The sequence below is a fragment of the Lithobates pipiens genome, unplaced genomic scaffold, assembly GCF_037356315.1.
Source record: "Lithobates pipiens isolate NorthernLeopardFrog02 unplaced genomic scaffold, aLitPip1_a1.2 Scaffold_16, whole genome shotgun sequence".
In the NCBI taxonomy this organism is placed as follows: domain Eukaryota; kingdom Metazoa; phylum Chordata; class Amphibia; order Anura; family Ranidae; genus Lithobates; species Lithobates pipiens.
The window spans coordinates 208,810,537-208,831,906 of record NW_027507748.1 but is presented as its reverse complement, the minus strand read 5'-3'; the positions used below and the strand labels follow the sequence as shown (position 1 = coordinate 208,831,906).

The 21,370-nt window shown below is 43.0% G+C and overlaps 1 protein-coding gene across 8 annotated transcripts in view; it reads left to right on the top strand.

The window, feature by feature from the left end:
• PUM1 (pumilio RNA binding family member 1) overlaps positions 1-21,370 on the top strand; it is a 112,104-nt gene that overhangs the window by 30,800 nt on the left and 59,934 nt on the right. For 6 of the 8 annotated variants that reach the window (XM_077480957.1, XM_077480958.1, XM_077480955.1 and 3 more), the window contains 5 exons: positions 3,979-4,358; positions 14,561-14,629; positions 16,406-16,514; positions 18,216-18,463; positions 18,907-19,073. In XM_077480957.1, the coding sequence (XP_077337083.1) occupies positions 3,990-4,358; positions 14,561-14,629; positions 16,406-16,514; positions 18,216-18,463; positions 18,907-19,073 (962 nt within the window). In that variant the 5' untranslated portion in view covers positions 3,979-3,989. The remainder of the gene's footprint in view (positions 1-3,978; positions 4,359-14,560; positions 14,630-16,405; positions 16,515-18,215; positions 18,464-18,906; positions 19,074-21,370) is intronic. The other 2 variants (XM_077480959.1, XM_077480956.1) reach the window with 1 other exon arrangement.

Sequence of the window (21,370 nt, the reverse complement as noted above, 5' to 3'; positions counted from 1 at the left end):
TGCTTGTGTGGAACCTAAGGGGTTAATCCTCTACATTGTGTAAAAAGGCTGTTTAATCCTGTCTTCTCTGACCCTCCCCTTCTTCCACTGTCCCCAATCCATCTGCTGGTAGTACAGAGCCTTGGGGGCAATCTGCACATGCTCAGGTATTGCTAGAGAGGTGTTTTTCTTTTTCTTGAGAGGGTGCATGTGATCAGCACTGTCTAAACAGGGTCAGGGCCTCATAGGACAGTCAGAGGAGAATGAAAACTCCTACAATCTTTAACCAGTGCTCGGCCAGATACTGATATGTCACAAGACTGCTATATATTGCTGATGATGAAAGGTATTTAGCAGTTTATATTTAATAAAAAATAATAATCATTTCCATGTTGGGCTATGTGGGAGACCAGATATAGTAAATGCAGGGTCCTGGGTTTAGTAACACTTTAAAGCGGGATTGCACTGTGGAAAAAAAATATTAAAAGCCAGCAGCTACAAATACTGCAGCTGCTGACTTTTAATAAATGGACACTTACCTGTCCCACGGTCCAGCGATGCCAAGGCCGATCGATCTCTCGGCTGCTGCCGTCACCATTCTAGGTGAGGGAATCAGGAAGTGAAGTGCTGCGGCTTCACTTCCCGGTTCCCTACTGCGCATGCGCGAGTCGTGCAGCGCAATAGGATTGTCCGCGCTGTCTCTGGGACCCGTATGTGTCCCAGCAGACAGAGCGCAGGGACAGGAAGAGGCATAGACTCCCGTGGGAGTCTATACCCGGAAGTGGGTGTAAATACCTGTCTTTGACAGGTATCTGCACCCCCCTCCCCCCTGAAAGGTGCCAATTGTGACACCGGAGGGGGGGAGGGTTCCGATCAGCGGAAGTTCCACTTTAGGGTGGAACCCCGCTTTAAGCTGAACTCCAGGCAAACTGCTAGAAACAAATTTTATAATAGATATGTGAAAGATGTTTCAGCTGCCAAATGATACATATTTGAGTCTATCCATTTCTGAGGTTTACACAGCCTTACCAGACAACAGAGGCAGGTTGGCAACCAGATTTTTCTGAAGTTGAGCAAAACAGGTCACCACCTTGCCGGTAATTGGACAATGAAGGAGCAGCAGGGGACTGATAAGGCATGCCTGTGCTCACACCTCCTGTTGGCATTCTCTTGTTGGCAAATGTGCGTGCAGCACAGTACTGAACCTCCCAATCCATGTCAAAACCGCTGCTCAAAAGACCAATTAAGATTTAAATGTATATTCTTTCCATTAGCGACATTAAAGAATGCTTATTTTTATTGAATTTAGAACTACATTATTATGTTCCATTGGGGAGCTTACACAGGGATTGTTCTCTGGTGAAAGGAGTGGTGAATGTTAGCAGCTGGAGTGCCCACATCAATGCTTTTTACTCGAGTATTTGGACAGTCCTTGAGGCAGTGTCAGGGGTTTGTGATTTAGACTTTTATTATAACCATTTTAGGTGACTTGGAGGAAATGAGCAAACCTTTTGCTATTAATTGTACGGCAATTCTTATCTGGTGACAAAATTAGCATTGATTTAGAGGATTGAAATTGTGTAATGGTTCATAAACTAATAAAAATGTCACATGACGTATGCTTGCACAGTTCAACATCTTTTAGACTTGTTTTGGTAAGTTCGATATGGACTTGCAGAACATCTTGCTGGTTCAATAGCTTTGATCCATTGAGTATGGCCTGCAAGGGTGGTGATAGATTTCTAGAGTGACAGTTAAATTTGTGTGAGGTTTTGTCTTCACAATTAACAGACTTCTCATAGACTGGCCCCCTCCCTCCCAACCAAAGCCACATTAGCCCATGTGCGTCAGCTAGAGATTTATTGCAGCTTTGGATTACTGAAAACAGACGTACGTGCAGTGGGCTCCTGTGTTAACTCTACTTTTAGGTTAATTGTTTGAGTCCTGGCCAGGTAGGGGTTAAGATGAGTGCAGAGAAAATGATACTAGATTGAACTTTAATGGATGGCTTATCCAATAGAACAGAGGTCATCACCCTGTCCTCAGGGCCCGCTAACAGGCCAGGTTTTATGTATTACCTTGGGGAGATACTGACTAGAATACAGCAAACACTGAGCAGCAAATTATATCACCTGTGATGTATTTCAGTTATCTTGTACACCTGGCCTGTTAGTGGGCCCTGAGGACAGGGTTGATGACCACTGAAATAGAAGACTGGTCTTGAATAGCTACGACCTCTAATAATATAAAAATACTGGAATGTCAGATTCAACTGAAACAGTGGCCCAAATAGTGATATATAAGTGGGATTGCATTATATCTGCCACACCAAAAAATGTTCACACTAGAATTCTTGCAGCTAACAACGTTTCTTCCCAAAGAGCCAATAAAATCTTTCCCAACTGCAAAACAATGTAAGGAATGGTAACTTTCATGATCTCCTATGTGCCGACAGTACACAAATATGATAATAGCCCCCGATCACTTCTTGCAATTGGGAGTTTCTCATCATGTGACCACTGTGACAGCCAATCATTGCGCTCGCATGATCATAAGCCCCGATTCTAGGCATCTGAACTCTCCTAAGACCCCCCATACACATTTAGAGCTTCTGCAGATTTTTGTCTTCAGATTTACCAAAACCATGTAGTGCAAGGGCCTGCCTGACTGCATACAAATTGAAACTCCTAAGGTTTGACATAATATTAAATGGTTTTGGTAAATCTGAAGACAAAAATCTGCAGAAAATCTAATAGTGTGTATGGGGCTTGAGGGACCTGGGGGCACTGGTGTAAATGGGTTAACCACTTAAAGACCAGGCCTTTTTCTGGCACTTTTTTGTTTACATGTGACAATCCAGTTTTTTTTGCTAAAAAAATATCTTGGAGACCCCAAACATTAAATATTTTTGAAAGCAAAGGCACTAAAAAATTTGGTGAGTTTTGCTTTTGGGGAAAATCTAAAAGATGTTACGCCGAGTATATAGATGCCAAGCATGTCATGCTTTAAAATTGTACACGCCCGTGCAACCGTGACAAATGACAAAACCTTTGCTATGCATAAGTGATAGATTTACTTTAGATTTACACAGGAGGTTTACTGGCCATGACCTGATGTTCATGGTGGGACGATCGCTGTTCGCCTTTGTGTGCAAGCATGGGGGGGCACTTTAATTTTTATTTATACACAGGTATTTGTCTGTAGGTAGAGCATGGGGGAAAAAATGCACATTTAGAGATGTAAGTCCATTTCCCATGAATGGTTTGGTCTGGTCTGTCTGTCAATTTTTTAAGCTAACCTGAGCAATAGCTAAATTTTCGTCTGTGGGCGGCGTCATGTGTCAGTTTACATTCAACGACCCCAGATCAGTAAAACAAAAATGGAAATCGTTTGTCTTTTTTTTCAATATTATTTATTCATTTATTTTTTACCTGAAAATGCTACATGATTCTAAAATTTATAGTAATTTTTGCCTTGTATCTTGTCAGGCAAAATGGTAATGAGCAGATTTGCCCAAAGTTGACTTTAACCTTGAGAGCGTGGATGGTCATTTAATGAAGACGCAGTTCATCTACCCAGCCTCAGGGCAAACTGTCTGCAAAGCGAAGTAAATATTTATGGGGCCTTGTGCACATGGACTGTTTGAAGCGGAAAATAAATGCACTAGTGTAAAATCCCAGCATTTGTCTGTGCCCAGGGAGCAGCAGGTGATATGTGCTCCAATATATGCTGATGCTTTCATGCGTTGGTGCAAACACGCACATGTGTGTGTTGTATTCCACGAACGCAGAATTTATGTGCTCGAGGAATCTCGCACATTTTTTACTTGTGTGACATATACGAGTATGTACAGATATTTTGGTCTGTATAAAACAAATTAATATTTGTTAATGAGCCTTGGTGTTCTAGGATTGGTGGGTTTTTACATACTGTTTTGGTGCTGCAATTACCCTGTCAATTGAATTTGGCTTTTTATTTATTTTTTGTCTCTTTTTATAGGCGTTGGTGGAATGAGCGTTGCATGTGTCTTGAAGAGGAAAACAGTTCTCTGGCAGGACTCCTTCAGCCCCCACCTGAAACAGTACACAGAAGGTACCCTTAACCACAACATGCCCGTGGTCCTGGCATCTGGACCTGTGGGCCAGCAGCAGCTGCCGCCACAGCATCAAACTCATTCTGCACTGGCTACAGGACCTCACGCCAGCCCTGTGGGCAGCTCAATGGGAGTGGCTGGGCGCTCGCAAGATGACGCAATGGTGGATTACTTCTTTCAAAGGCAGCACGGAGAACAATTGGGGGGAGGCGGAAGTGGTGGCGGAGGTTACAACAACAGCAAGCATCGTTGGCCCACTGGAGATCATATACATGCGGAACATCAGGTAAGCCAACACGTTAGTAATAGATTTTATTAAATGTTTTAGAGCTGCCACGACGCGTCGACTAAGAAAATACGTCGACGTGCGTGCAGGTCGTCTATGCGTCACAGTGGGGGCAGTGCTTAGTATTTACCGCTGCCCTCCGTGCCGCCTTCCCTAGGGGTGCAACGGATCCTCGCCGATCCGTGATCTGAGCGCACATGCCGCGATCCGCGGCTTCGGCCTTAGGAGAGGCCGCGGCTTCGGCCTAGCTCCGAAGCTGCGGCCATCTTTCTACACCCAGGCGTTTACAATGTGATCGCTCGACGGAGCGATCACTTGTAAACAAACCGGCGTCATGACATGACACCGGTTTCTCTCTCCCCTCTCTGTACTGATCTGTGCAGTGGAGGGGAGAGGTCGGATGGAAGCAGCCATCCCTCCATACCCAGCCCGATACTCTGCCAGCCAATGCAGTACAATACGCTGCCTGCCAATACTCTACAATACACTGCCCGCCTCTATAATACAATACAATACTCTCAAGGTTATCCAAAGGATTAATTAGCTAATCAAAAAAAAAAAAACACTAGATTCATTAAAAAATAAAAATAAAAAATAATAATCGGATAGTCGTTGACTAATCGATAGATTAGTCGACAGACAAATTGATCGTTAGTTGCAGCTCTAAAATGTTTATGCTTTGCCAGGGCTGAACAGCTACTGTGAACTTGGATGCCAATGTGCGTAAAAATTCAGGGAAAAATTACATGGTCTGTTTAAAGCCTCACCCCAGTTCTACTTGGGTGCACAGCACTTTCCTGCTACCATTACAGCTGCCACAATAAACCCTGGAGCTTCTGTTTCTATATCTCCTAACACTGTGCTAGAAACCAGTTGCTAAGTCCGAACACTATATCATGAGAGATGGGGTGATTTATTCCTACTCTGTAAGATCTAACACTTTGTGTTTTGCAGTGGCTGCTACACAGGAATGTGTGGTATGGGAACCACTGTGGAGGCGAGTATAACTGGGTCGAGCAATCGCCCAGATGACAGGGTCTCTTACTGACATCTAGTAGTGTGGTGTTTTTATTTATTTTTATTTTTTTTCAACTTTGCTGGCCTTCTAGATTAGTATGGCTTATTATGCCTTTCTGCATTTAGGTAAGCTTGTGAGATTCACAGTGGTACTAAAAGGGATGCATTGCTACAATGGCATATTTTTTTTATTTATTTTTTAGATGTCTGTGTGCTTCATATCTTTGAAAGATCTTGCATGAGAACTAACATTACCCAGTAGCGTTAATGGCACACCATCCCCACGCCTTCCAGTTGCAAAAGATGTAGTAAAGATGTTTATTGTAGTAATGGGCCACTAAGCGGATGGAGCGGATAGGCCAGTTCTTGAAATTGAATGGATGTCATTGTTTAGATCATGCTGAAATGTGATACCTGGGGCTCTCCAGAATACAGCAAAAAATGTGTGTCTGTAATAAGTGATAGAGCATAGAAGTCTGAATCCTACAGTACAGGACACCGGCAGGATATTCCTGGACCCTGGTTATAGGCTGGTACCTTCAGTTGATTGGAAACTGGTGAAGCTTTTGAGGACACCCCTGCTGTGCATTCCCCTTATGGAGAATTTAGTCTAATCTTAACTACGGTAGTTACGTTTTTTTTTTTTTTGTGAAATTGTTTTATTTTAAAGATTTTCAGCTGTACATATAAAAAACAAAAACATTACACTATGCCAAGATTAAAAACAGAAAAAGGGGGGGACCCAAGACAAAACAAAGACCTGCCTCAGCCATAAAGAAACTATTAGATAGTACCTACCAGGGGTAGCAGAGTATAAAAGGATGTACCTGTGATTGGTGGAGTGCAATACCACAAGGATATCCTAGCAATACGAGCCCCCCAACCATTTTGTATAGTTTTAATATTTTTCTTGGGATTCTTCAATTAACTTTTTGCTGTCTTCTAATACAACAATAGAATCCATTCATTCAAATCAGTGCAATCTCTGTAAAACTGACCCAGCGGCCTGAAATGTTGCTGCAGGAACTGGATCCTCCATGGGCACTCCTGTTGCAACATGTGTAGTTGGTCTCACACTGCTATGCAGATCCAGGGCTGCAGTCTATTCCAGGGCTTGACTATGGCGACTAGAAATTTGTGTCTTGGCGCCCTGGGTTCCATAGGAACCGGCTCAAACCGGACCGAGATCTGAACCATGTATGGGCGGGCCGAAAGTACCAAGTTGATCAATCCATCAACTTGGGTACAACCAGCATGCCAGGTTTTACCTGCGATTATCGCTAGCGGCTGCTGTAGCCACTAGCACTATTCATGGTCTTCCATTGCCCTCTGACCCCCCCCCCCCCCCCCCCCCGCAGGGGAAAAGACAAAAAATAGATATGTCTGTCTATCTCAAGTGGTGATTAAATACCACCAAAAGAAAGCTCTGTCTCCAAAAATGATTGCTGTGGGGCCACTCGATAGGAAGGAGAAACCAGGAGAGCCAAAGAGGGCCCCGAGAAGAGGAGTCTCTAGGCTGCCCTGTTTTATTTTATTTTTTTTAAATTAGACTTTTACAATCCCCTTTAAATAAAACAAAAGGTGAGGAATGTTTAGTGCTTGAGTAATGTTTAATATTTATTTTTTTTGTTTTCTCCACTTGGCTTTATTATCACATGGGGACCAAAAAATGCCCTGTATGATTTGCATTTTGCAGTTCCAGGTTCTGATTATTGAGAAATTGGGAGTTTATTCGACCCCTGATGTTTCACCTGCCTTTTGCTGACCTTAATGGAGAGCAGATGGTGCTTCATTAGCTTCTTCCCTGGGCCTTAACAGGTGCACTTCTGGAGATCCATGAAGGTGATCGGGCGTCTGCACATCCACCAGATCGCTTCACCTGACAGCCCACAGTCAGCTTGTTAGATTTATATGGTGGCAGGGAAAGGATTAACCACTTTCAGACCGGACCATTTTGCTGGTAAATGACCAGAGGTCTTTTTACAATTTGGCACTGCGCTGCTTTAACTGGTAATTGCGCGGTCATGCAATGTTGTACCCAAACAAAATTTGCGTCCTTTTCTTCCCACAAATAGAGCTTTCTTTTGATGGTATTTGATTGCCTCTGCGATTTTTATTTTTTGCGATATAAATGGAAAAAGACCGCAAATTTTGAAAAAAAATATTTTCTACTTTTTGTTATTAGAAAAATCCAATAAACTCAATTTTAGTCATACATTTAGGCCAAAATGTATTCAGCCACATGTCTTTGGTAAAAAAAAAGTCAATAACTGTATATTTATTGGTTTGCGCAAAAGTTGTCACATCTACAAACTAAGGTACGTTTTCTGGAATTTACGCAGCTTTTAGTTTACGACTGCCTATCTCATTTCTTGAGGTGCTAAAATGGCAGGGCAGTACAAAACCCCCCCAAATGACCCCATTTTGGAAAGTAGACCCCCTAAGGAAATTGATAAGTGGCATGTTGAGCCCATTGAATATTTTATTTTTTTGCCTCAAGCGATTGAATAATGACAAAAAAAAAAATATATATTTTTTTTTTTACACAAAGTTGGCACTAAATGATATATTGCTCACACATGCTATGGGCATATGTGAAATGACACCCCAAAATAAATTCTGCTGCTTCTCCTGAGTACGGGGATACCACATGTGTGGGATTTTTTGGAAGCCTAGCCGCGTACGGGGCCCCGAAAGCCAAGAACCGCCTTCAGGTTTTCTAAGGGCATAAATATTTGACTTCACTCCTCACTACCTATTACAGTTTTGAAGGCCATAAAATGCCAAGATGGCACAAAACCCCCACAAATGACCCCATTTTAGAAAGTAGACACCCCAAGCTATTTGCTGAGAGGCATGTTGAGTCCATGGAATATTTTATATTTTGCCACAAGTTGCGGGAAAATTACAAACTTTTTTTTTTATTTATTTTTTTCACAAAGTTGTCACTAAATGATATATTGCTCACGCATGCCATGGGCATATGTGAAATGACACCCCAAAATAAATTCTGCTGCTTCTCCTGAGTACGGGGATACCACATTTTGGAAAGTAGACACCCCTAAATTTAGGGGTACACTAGTGAGACTAGGTAATAAATGGCGGGTGCCCTGAAACTATAAAAAAATAACTAACCAACCAGCGTCACCTGTAACCGTTATATGGTGATCACTGGTGAAAGGGTTAACTAGGGGGCAATCAGGGGGCTTTATGCGGTAGTATATGGGGGTCCCTGGCGCTATAAAAAGCTGCGGCGAACCTAAATACCTACCTGCCTAACTAGCGTCACCTGTGACACTAATACAGCGATCAGAAAAATGATCGCTTATTAGGCTGGGTTCACACTGGAGCGATGCAGGAACGCCACAAATCCGCGGCGGGTTCCCGCATCGCATGCCTCCCGGCGGGTAGTTCACACTGCCCTATGCGAACTGCTGGGAGTGTCAGTGAAATGTTAATGACACCCCCAGATCAGTTCGCATATCGCAGTGCGATCTGCAAACTCGGATCGCATGGTGTGAACACCCATGCGATCCGATTCTGCTGCGGACCAAAAAAAGGGTCCCGTGCGAGTTTGCGGCGGGTGCGACACTAATTCAGCCATACTATCTGTATGGCTGAACTCGAATCGCACAGAGATCGGATGTGATTTGCACTGCAGTGCGGTACGAATCACATCCGTTCTCATAAACCGCTGCAATGTGAACCCAGCCTTAGTGACACTGGCGACGGGGGGTGATCACGGGGTTAAACCTTTATTGGGGGGGTTAGGGGGGTACCTTAGAACTAAAGGGGGCTAACCCTAACTGCCCTAACAGTTATTACAGTCACAAATGACACCCGCCGGGTGATCAGGGGGTTAAACCTTTATTAGGTAATAAATGGCGGGTGCCCTAAAACTATAAAAAAATAACTAACCAACCAGCGTCACCTGTAACAGTTATATGGTGATCACTGGTGAAAGGGTTAACTAGGGGGCAATCGGGGCTTTATGCGGTAGTATATGGGGGTCCCTGGCGCTATAAAAAGTTGCGGCGAACCTAAATACCTACCTGCCTAACTAGCGTCACCTGTGACACTAATACAGCGATCAGAAAAATGATCGCTTATATTAAGCTGGGTTCACACTGGAGCGATGCGGGAACGCCACGAATCCGCGGCGGGTTCCCGCATCGCATGCCTCCCGGCGGCAGTTCACACTGCCTTATGCGAACTGCTGGGAGTGTCAGTGAAATGTTAATGACACCCCCAGATCAGTTCGCATATCGCAGTGCGATCTGCAAACTCGGATCGCATGGTGTGAACACCCATGCGATCCGATTCTGCTGCGGACCAAAAAAAGGGTGCGGCGCGAATTCAGCCATACTATCTGTATGGCTGAACTCGAATCGCACAGAGATCGGATGTGATTTGCACTGCAGTGCGGTGCGAATCACATTCGTTCTCATAAACCGCTGCAATGTGAACCCAGCCTTAGTGACACTGGCGACGGGGGGTGATCACGGGGTTAAACCTTTATTGGGGGGGTTAGGGGGGCACATTAGAACTAAAGGGGGCTAACCCTAACTGCCCTAACAGTTATTACAGTCACAAATGACACCAATGCAAAAAAAAAAAAAATGCAATTGGTGTCACTGTGACTGGGGGGGGCAGGGGTAATTGGGGGGGTGATCGGGGGGTAAAGGGGGGTGAGAGTGTGCCTGGCATGTTCTACTGTACGTGTGGTGTGTTGGTGCAACTCACCGATCCTCTCTCCTCGGTGCCGGAACGAAAAATACCGACACGGAGGAGAGATTACATCACTTCCTCTCCTGTGAGGAGAGGAAGTGATGTCACGGAGCATTTCTATTCGTCGGGAGCGATCGCGAGGGGGTGGCCATGAATGAATGGCCGCCCCCTCATCCCGGATCGCTCCCGAACGAATGCCGACCGCCGCAGGCACCGGGGGGGGCCCGATTGGGCCCCCCACCCGCGGGAAGGCAGGGACTTGTATATACGCCCATATGCCTGCCCGTGCCATTCTGCCGACGTATATCGTTGTGCGGCGGTCGGCAAGTGGTTAAATGGCTTCTTTATTTGACAGAAGAACACCGCATATGATTTCATTTGCCTGTGTGTGATCTAACTGGAAAAACATTTTATTTTATTTTTTATCTCTTGTGTTTTTAGTTTTTGTTGATTTAAAAAAAAATACAAATAGAATACACAGTACAAAACACAATACACGTTGGTAAAAGTATATATTCATCATTGAGGTTCTCATCAGATAAAAAAAAATGGTATTGTGATCTCACAAGAAAATTGGTGACCTACTTAAAAAAAAAAAAAAAAAAAATACTATCTAGAACATAACCAGTCACCACGATATCAACCTAATCATATACATCTTTTACAAATCATATCATAAATATAGCAATATATGCATCGCTATCATCTCTAAAAATGAATATTAAAGATTTAGAAGTCAATATTGTTGGGGGATGCTGTATAAGGTTCCTCCAACCACTTAACCCAAAAAATGTTCTTATTTACGAGGACAGCCCCTGTTCACATAGGTGTCTCGATGTAACAGTAGACTATTATTAACCAGTTGTTTCCATTATACTAATGTTGGCGGGAAAGGTTTCTTCCAATACAGGGAAATGGCTTTTCTGGTATAAAACAGATTATTGTTAATGAATGTCAGCTCTACCTCTGTTGGAAGAATATCCTTAGCCAAACCCAACAAGCTCACTGGCATATGAGTGTGTAAAATAAAATTTAACAAAACCACCACCTCCACCCAAAACCTTACAATCTATGGACAAGTCCAGAAAATTTGTGTGAACTCTCCCAGAGCCACACCACCAACAGTCTGTAGAACATGTAGGGTTCATCTTGTGAACACGGTATGGCGTAAAATATGCTCTATGCACCAATTTAAATGGAATCAAATGGTCTCTTAACGAGACCAAAGAACGAAAGGGAGAATCCCACACTTTATCCCAATCATTATTGTCTAAATCAGGAATGTCCCGCAGCCCTGACGAGTGCCCCTATATAAAGAAAAAGGGGATAACAGCCCTCCTCCAGTCTAGCTGTAGGGCATCTATATAAAACCTGTATCCATTTAATTATTAGATTGTAAGCTCTTCTGAGCAGGGCCCTCTTAATCCTCTTGTATTTTATTTAGGTATGCACCGAATTTCGGCCGCCGAAACATATCGGCCGAAAATGCCCTTTTCGGCAATTTGCCGAAAGAGGAAAACGTCCAATAATGGAGCCGAAAATGGGGTGGGGGCGGGGCTCCGCCCCTTGTGCCACCCATCATGGGGCACTCAACAGTGTCAAAGACCTTCTCTATGTCCAGGGAAGCCACAACCATGGGATATATATATTTATGCAGTAATCTCTCTACATCTCCAAGTCAATAATTGTGGGCAGAGTGGGTTGTAATCGTCGGGCAGTGAGTTTTGTCAATCTCTTGAAATCTGTATTCAAAAGAGCAATAGGTCTGGCGTGACTCATGAATCCGGCAACACCCCCTCCTTCAGACAGTGGGAATAGAGAGAAGCAAGAAGGTCTCCATAAGCCTTATAAAATTCTATAGGGAGACCATCCTGTGACTTTCCCTTAGGGAAAGAGCCAATAATTTGGAAAACCTCCTCTGCTGTTATGGTACTTGCTAAAGCACCTCTCTCCTTGTCTGGCAACCAGGCAAGTGCCACTGGATCCAACCAAGCCACCATATCATTATGCAAAAAATCTGGGGTCAGCTGGGATGTGTACAATATCTGGTAGTACTGTCAAAAGGCCTCTAAAATATTTATTGAGAAGAAACCTTATCATCCCCCCCCCCCCCCCCCCCTCAATGAGGTACATATTTCAGAAATCGGGGTAGTACTATGCTCGTGTTGACAGCCCTAATAATAGATATATATTCTCAAATATATGCCTTAAAGGCATTACATACGCTTGCAGGAGAAGATCACTTGTTAAAATATCAGTATTCTGTAACAAGGGGCAGAATTGTATCCATTATATCAGGGTGTGACAACCAGTGGGTTCCCAATCTCCATTGTGCTGCATCCCCAGAATGGAAAAGGCGTAATAGAAGTAGTAATGGAGCATGATCAGATAACCCACTTGACAAGTACTTGGCATCTATTGGATAGAATTGCAGGGTTAGCAAAAGCCAGATCAATATGAGAAGCAGTCTTATGAGGTTGAAAAACATGACTAGGATCTGATTAAAACCTTTAACAATAGGGCAATAGGGGCTAATCCTCTCCAGCAAGCTACATAATGGGGCTCCAGAGAAAGGAGGAGGGAGGAATATACACATTTAATAACTTTATATCTCTGGCCCCACAGAAAAAACGCAGCCAAAACTTCTTTCCTGAGGGTCAGAGTAAACCTGTTCTATTGTACAAGATGAGGACTTGCTAATTAATATTGAGACACCTCTTGAGAACGTAGAATAAGAGGTGTGGGAAGGTCTTAAGTGTTAACTTACTGCCCATAAAATGCAATTCTTGCAGTAACACTATATGTGGAGAGTGGGTTTTTAAATAACGGAAATATGACGCTCTCTTAAATTTAGAATTAAGGCCACGGACGTTCCATGACAGGATGGAAAAATTTGCTTGATCATGTGACCTCATTGAAACAGAGGAAGATATGATACCGAGACCTAGAATTGCAGTGTGATATGCATTTTAAAGAAAGAGAAAGAAAGCGAACGTTTAAGTAAACATAGCCAGGAAACGCTAAGCTCATTGTGTATGAACATATACCACATATAACACAAACCCAACGCCCACCCTGCCATTATCGAACACCATCCAAAAAAAAGATGGAAAGGGGTAGATGAGGCCTAAATCCAAGACAAAAAAGTAGAACTAAAAATTAGGCAAGTATATAGTACTTGTCCTGTATTAGAAAGAAAAATGGAAAACCATTTTTAAAGTGGTATTAAACCCTCCAAATCAAAAATAAATGAAGTATTTACAATGCTTGCTTGTGTGCCTTCCTTTTAAATATTTTCACTCTCTTGCATTCAGCCTCTCCTCTGAAAATGGGCTTTCCTGTGTTTTCATCTTTTGGGTGGCTACTCTACCTTGCAGGGTCCTGTGAAGCCCTGATGTGGGCACCCATGCATGCAAGCTTCTGATTCCAGGGGTGGGGGCTGCTGCATAGTTACATGTTATACCCTAAATACAGGTGTAACATGGTACTAAGTGACTTTATACTTTAAAGCTGATCTCCAGCTTTCCTGTCACTTTACATAGTTTGTTTGGACCAAGCTGGCCCAAATGAACAATTTGCCACACTAACAAGTTCGTCCACTGGGTGGCAGTATTACAGCCTTGTGTTCAGTTGTGGGACACCAACATCCTCCTGTTTGACACACGGAACAAAATTGAGTGGGGTGGAGTGGCACTCAGCCATTCACTGCAACTTTGTATTCCCCTTTGTATACCTTGAATACAAAGCTCACTCTGGCTGAGGTAAAGACTGTGACACCATCTGCTAATTTCTCTAACTAAACTAATCAGAATAAGCACTTGTTGGTGTAGGACAGCATTCTCCAAACTCCGTCCCTGGGGCTGAGTGCCGCCCTATGCCTGCCTTTATCTGGCCCTATTCCTTCCACTGATTTGAAACCCTTTTCTGCCAACTGACACAAAAATGAAGCGGAATATCTCCCACTGACACCAATAACAGGGCACTATTCCTCCCAATGATGGGGCACTGCTCCTCCCCCATAATACAAAATGTGGCAATGTTTACTTCCACTGATGCCAATAAAATTTCCACTACCGCCGGCCCCCCTAAAATCTCAAGGACAATAAACTGCCCCTTTTGTTTAGGAAGTTTGGAGACCACTGGTGTAGGAGATTGTTTGGGAAAAACTGACTATTTTAACCTGATAGTAAAGCTGGAAATCGGCTTTAAAATACCCCTGCAAAATCCAGCCATAGGGGGAGTAGCTCTAGGGAGCTTGACCAGCTTCAAAGACCCCAAGACTACAGCGCCTCCTCCATTTTGGTCTTAGAGGTTTGGGGTCTGCTCCTTTTTGGTAGGAGCAGTAGTGATTCGGCATCAATGGAACTAATAAACCCTGGACTATCCATTTAACATTGTAGCAGTTACTATAATGTGTTAAACCAGGTTCAACAAAAAATTATTTTTATGTCTTACAGGTGCGTTCGATGGATGAATTAAATCATGACTTTCAGGCTCTTGCACTTGAAGGAAGAGCAATGGGAGAAGTAAGTGTACATATGCGAACTGTCAATTAGTGACTCCAAATATCCAGTTGAAATAGCGATCAAGAAATTATATCCAGGAAAGTCATTTGCCTTTTTTTAATCTGAGATTGATCAGCTAGAAGTATGTGTGCTTCCTTTTGGAGTCTTCTTTTTTTTTTTTTTTTTTTTTTTTTTGAGTAGGATTAGAAACCCCTGGCCTGTGGTTTCACATTGAACTTCAGGTGTTCCCGTAGTTATTAGGGGGGGGGGGGGGGCGTGGGCTGTGCTTGCAAAAGGCATAGTTCTGAAGTATATCTTTAACGATTCTTTGTCTATAAAATGTATTTTGTCTATCGATGAAAGGCTATCATTTTTATTAAAGGGCAACTGTGTTTGTAGTTTAGGGCACATTTAGTCAGATCATGCTTCTTAGGGCCTCCTCCCTTTCCCCTAAGGTGTGTGTTTGTTTTTTTTGTTTTCCCCCAACTTAGGCCTCATGTACACTGCTGCTTGTAAACGGACGTTTAGGAGCAGTTGGGCATTTTTTTTTTTCAACTGCTCCTGAACACTTCTCCTGTTATGTTATCAGTACATGTACACAGGGTTGTTTATGCTTCTAGCCTGTTGTGTTTAGAGGCTTTTTTTTTTTTTTGGAACCCAAAAAAAAGCATTCAGACGCTGTGTTTAGAGGCATTTCACAAGCCAGATGCTGCTAAATGCAGTAACTCGCGTTTAGCCGTGTTCTGTTTACAGGTGTTTTTCATTTTTGGCTGTTTTGGGGGGAAAATGTTTTTGTTTCAACACTTATAGACTCAAACGCAGCTAAACGGACGTTTTTTTAGATGCCGGTTTCTAGCTGTCAAGTTAAATCATTCAGGAGAGGTTGAACAACGTCCGTGTACATGAAGCCTAAAATGTAGGAACTATTCTAGATATTCTCACTTCTGACATCTCATCTTTGGTGTCTGCTCGCCTCCACTCTATTCACTTCAATTCAAAGCCCATATATAGTATGTCAAATTTAACTAGCTTTCCTTTTAAAATTAATGGGGTTAAATGGTGCATGTTAGGGGTTCGTGAGTGAAAAGAAATTGAACAGTTGCTGTGCATTGTTCGGCAAGCCGTAGAGCAAATCATTTGGACAGCCTGCATTTTAGGTAGATGACCTCTAGCTTTCGAAGACTGTTGCAAAAACTGATGCGTTGGTCATGAATGGACTAACTCTTGAAAAACAGTAGCCTGTAACTTTGCTCCTGTAAGTAGTGCTACTTCACACCCTGAATGCACAGAAAAATAAAGAAAAACAGAAATGGGATGGCTATGTGCCAGGAACAGGGTTAGCCATATGGCATAGGCCTGAGGTTATTGGTATCCTCCACGTGAGCAGGTGGAGTGGGCCCTTGGGTTCCTTGACCTTCTGTTGCAGGGAGATATATAGTTTAATGGTGGTGTCACAAAGAATAAAAGTGCTGCCTTTAAAGCAGTGGTTGCCAACCTTTCGAACCACTAAACTCACAATTTTGAATCCCATGCACTACTAACATGAATTTAACATGCCTTATACTCGCAATGCCCTGGCTCTCTGCCCCCTCCCCCTGGATCACATTGCTGCCTTATACACACAATGGACCATCATCCGGTTGCTGACCAATGCTTTAAAGGATACCAATCTTAAGGGGGGGGGGGGGGGGGTTTGTTTAGTAAATGGAGAGTGGAAGCTATTTTAATATATATAAATGTAGCGATCCTTGTATTCTTGGTGCTAGTAAAATAAAAATAAAAACTTTGTTCCCCAAGCAACTGTTGCCCGGCAAAAAATTCTGGGAGAGCGATGACTCCAACAAGGATGGACCAAAAGGCATTTTTCTGGGGGATCAGTGGAGAGAGAGTGCATGGGGGGCATCTGGTAAGTTAAATATAATTTTGTTGCCGTTTTATGGTCTTGCTGTTATGTGCATAAAGTGTTCTGCCATCTGTATTTTAGAAATGATTTGCTATTTTGTTCAGAGTATAATGTGGTAACTTGGTAGTTTGAGTAAAGAACAACCTGTTGCATTTTCAGTAGTAGTGAAAAGCCAGACCTCGATCTGGTTTCAGTTGAAGCAGGGTTCAGCAAACATTACGAAAGTTTGGGTGCCGAATACGAACCCTGCTGGAAGTTAATGGGGGCTTAATGTTTAAAAAAAAATGCCATTTTCTAGGATAGCATTTTTCAACCAGGGGGCTTAGGCATCCTGGGGTGCCCACTGGGTCCTTCAGGGGTGCCTTGACAAAATGCCTAAATTTACCAAAAATTTTGTACAAGCCAGTGGGTGGATCAAGCTGCATTCTTGTTTTACCCCCTCTCTTCCTCTCTGTCAGTACTAAGGTGTTGGCTGCATAGGGGGAGAGAAAACGAGGAAGAAGAAATGCTGGAATACTAGTCAGTAGCAGTGTGCAAATGTTTATTTGGCTTGAAAGAATAAATAGCCTCAAATTTTGGGTGTCATGCGTGTGTGGATGTTGCTGCAATTTGCTTAACTATTGGTTTAGTTTTATACATATTAGAATGGGGTGCTTTAACCATGTACAGAAATTTTAAAGGATGCCTTTATTGAAAAAAGGTTGAGAAACACTGTTCTAGGCTAAAAGTCAAGTGGTTGTCGAACAAGGATTGGAATGACTTTTAAGGGTGAACCCATGAAATTCTATACCAGACCCATCCTGCAATATGGCAGGGATGAGCGTTTGCCAACACATGACCTTGATGAGTGCTTGTCAGCAGCTGATATATATACAAAGGGGGTGGTCATGTCCATATTTGATTAATATCACCCAGGAGGCCCTTTCAGTTGGCCTCTGACATCGTGACTGACTTGGAACTTCATTCCCTGATGATCTGTTTGACGGTTCATGTTCATCGTGGGACTTTTTTTTTTTTTTTTGTAAATGAGTCGGGGTACTATATTCTACTCTATTCCCATAGGGGGACTGGTATCTGGGAGGGTAATTTTTTTTATTTTTTATTTTTCTTCCCCCTCATAAAGATCATTAACAGACCCCCACAACCACTGGGCCATAAATGTGGGGAAGAGATTACTTCCCCCCTTTTCCTGGTCTGTGTATGCAGGCTGTGAATTTTAATGGGGACCTTGGGTGCAAAAGAGAAGAAAAAAAAAATGGTCCCTCCACCCTCCCCAACATTCATATGGATTTTAAAGGCAAACCCCATGCAAAATATAAAGCGTGAGGTTCCCCAGACCCAAACCTGAATGGGGATGGGTGAGCGTACGCTCCCTCCTGGCAAGTAATGCTGGCAACCTTTGACAGCAGGAACATCCTTTCTTGGTGGTAGATTAAATTAAATGTGACCATAGAGACTATATAAGTCTCCTAATGCAACCGTTGTTGGCAATCTAAAACCCGCCTTCTACATCCCTAGGCAGTTAAAATAGCATTGCCTGATCATTGTTTTCCCTTAGATTTGTACATGTCACGATTGTCTGTGTAGTTCCCTGCTCTATCTTCCAAATCCCAAACAGTTGTGTTTAGGACATTGTAAGAGAGCCAAAATATTTAATGTATAATTTTTCATTTTTCTATTGCATTCATTTTTCATTTTTTCTAGATCATTCAGTCTCCCAGCCTATCATGGTCCAGAGGAGGCCTGGTCAAGGATTTCATGTTGGCAGTGAAGTTAACTCTGTGCTCTCCCCTCGTTCTGAAAGTGGAGGCTTGGGAGTCAGTATGGTGGAGTACGTCCTCAGCTCCTCTCCTGGAGACAACTGCATGAGAAAAGGAGGATTTGTAAGTGCCTCTCCCTTAATACAAACAAGGGGGGGAGCCCTTCGATTGCCAAGATATAGAAAAATGCAGGTAAAAATAAAGATGGCTGCAGGGATGCACAGTCAGTCTTGAACATTGTTAGTTCGCCCTTTAGGTTGTGAGTTTGACTGTGTGAAAGCCATATTGTGTTAACATAAAAACTTCTGAGCTCCCATTATAAACACTATATTTTTTTCCTGAAATATTGCTAATGCTCCAGAACTAAAAATTGGTAATTTTATTTTATAGTAGCAACATTTTTGGTCTTGCCAGTTATTTATTTATTTTTTTTCTGGATGTCACATTTATGGTTTCTGATGCCATATTAATTGGAAAGGAAATTTTGTTCTCAAGGTTTATGATCGCCCAAATGTCAGCTTCAAAACTATTGAAGGCTTAGGAAATGTATAGTTTGAACATAAGTTGCAAGACAGTTTTGGGTTGAACCTCTGTGGTTGTTTTAATCTGTTTTTAAAAATGTTTTGCTCTTTTAGGGCCCTCGAGATTCCGAAGGAGAAGAAAATGACAAAGTGGATAAAAAAAGCAAAGGAGTCTATGAAGGGGATAAATTGGGAGACCTGAAGGAGGAAGGTGACCCTATGGATAAGGCTAATGGGCTGCCAGTCCAGAATGGGATTGATGTTGATGTAAAGGATTTTAGGTATGAACTTCAATTATTTTTTTTATTTTTTTATTCTAAATCTTGAGCCCTTTTTGTTTTTTACACACACACACACACACTATATTGTTAGTAGATGTATGCACCCAGTAAAAAGCGTGCTTTTTGTATGCAGCTGAATATTATTTTCATGTTTTCTACTGTGCTGTAATCCATGTTGTATGTGTGATATTACTGCTGCCACATTTTTTTTAACTTTCAAATGTGTGTTAAAGCGTGATTCCGCTGCCGTGTTTTTTTTTTTTTTTTTTTAACCTGTGTCACTGGTGGGCGATTCCTACGGTGTCTTTGCAGTCACGATCGGCGTCTTTTTAGCCCCCGGCGTGACGATTTCATTGCTAAGGAAAACTTTAAAAAAAAAGCAGTCTGGCGGTTTCCATTTTCACTGTGGGCGTTTGAAGCCCCCACGGATTCCTGGGAAATGGCTAAAAAAGTTCCCAGGGACCATTGCAAAGCCGATAAACACGCCTACTCCCACGGGAGGAGAGCCCGGAAGTCGGCATAAACATTAAAAATAAAAGGTAAATACTGCATATTATTTTATTTCAATGGTCATAACTGCATCTATGTTCCAAAGCCATTTGAATAAGATGAACTTGCAATTTTCTGTACAAAACCGCTTTAAAGGGGTTTTCTTCCCATAGATTTATGTAACCCTTTTTGAAACCCAAGGCTAGGTTTGTATCTGTGTGGGTGGTTCCTGCTTCACCTCTGCAAACAGAACAAGGGTACACACACCGCTTCAGGCAAAAAATGCACACCCGGTCCAAGGTGCTAATCACGGCTCATCACCATAGGCAATATCAAGAAGAAAATATTGATCGCACACTTGAATCCAAAAGATGCTGTAGAAATTTCTTTGTCATGAGCCGGACAAAATTGCAATGATGATCAATTGACGCGTTTCCACGCAAAAAGAACCGTACTTGTTCACAACAATTGAAATGCTCCTTCACCTCTGCACCTGTTCCCGCAGCCACAACCACCCACACAGAAAAAAGCGCTTGATGCATGTGGGTGCCATTAATCCTAATGGCACGATGCATTCACTGGAAATTGCACCCGCACTGGCAACCAAACTGCACTTGTGGTTCATGTGCAGGCTTCAGGAACCTTTTCCCTCCTTTTCAGGAGGCCAGACAGCCCATTCAGATAAATGTTGATCTAAGCCGGCAACTTGGTGGACTCAAATGTTGAAAATCCTTAATTGCCTGCACATCCAGGAAAATAATGCTAATGTGTTTCGACTGCTGTGGTTTTACTCATAGCATGGTAGGAGTAAGGCTACAGCCGCTGAAAAGTGTTAGCCTTGTTTTACTGGATGTACTTGTGTAACCAATAAAGATTTTTTATTTTTTTTTTATGTTTGAGTCCACACAGTTGCCAGTTTGTCTCACCAGCAGTATTGTATTTTCATTCAAATGAATGGGCTACCGTGCCTGCTCAAAATGCTTCTTGCAGAGCTGCATATGTGTGGACCTACCCTAACACAAACTTGTGTGTTTTTTTTTGTTTGATTATTATTTTTTATTTTTTTTTGATTAGAGCTGATTTAATCTGCCACAATCCCCGTTAATGTTTTGTTCAACAGCACATCCTCTGACAATGTTAGAATGTTTTTGTTTTGAGTTTCAGCTTTGTGTTTTGAGTTTTATTAGCCATTTGTGTTATTGAGCAGTTATAAATAATAAGGGGCAGCTCAGTATTTATGTGCATTAAAGCGGAGGTCCACCCTAAAATGGACCTCCGCTCATCGGAATCCCCCCCCCCCCCTCCGGCGCCACAATTGGCACCTTTCAGGGGGGAGGGGGGTGCAGTTACCTGGGTAATCCAGGTAACTGCACCCACTTCCGGGATAGCTGTCTGCGGAAAGGGGCGTAGATTACGCCCCTTTCCGCAACTGCCCGTCCCTTTGCGCAAGTGCCCCGCTGCCTGCTGGGAAACACACAGTTCCCAGAGGCAGAGGGGACCGTCCGGATTGCGCCGCGCGGCTCGCGCATGCGCAGTAGGGAACCGGGAAATGAAGCCGAAAGGCTCCATTTCCTGATTCCCATACCCAAGATGGCGGCGGCAGCACCCGAGTGTCGATCTAGAGATCGGCTTCGGGTGCCGACATCGCGGGCGCGCTGGACAGGTAAGTGTCACCATTTTAAAAGTCAGCAGCTGCAGTATTTGTAGCTGCTGACTTTAAAAAAAAAAAAAAAAACGCGGAGTGCCGGCGGACTCCCGCTTTAACTGGAAAAAAAAAATCTTCCATAAGGCGCATTTGGACACTTGTC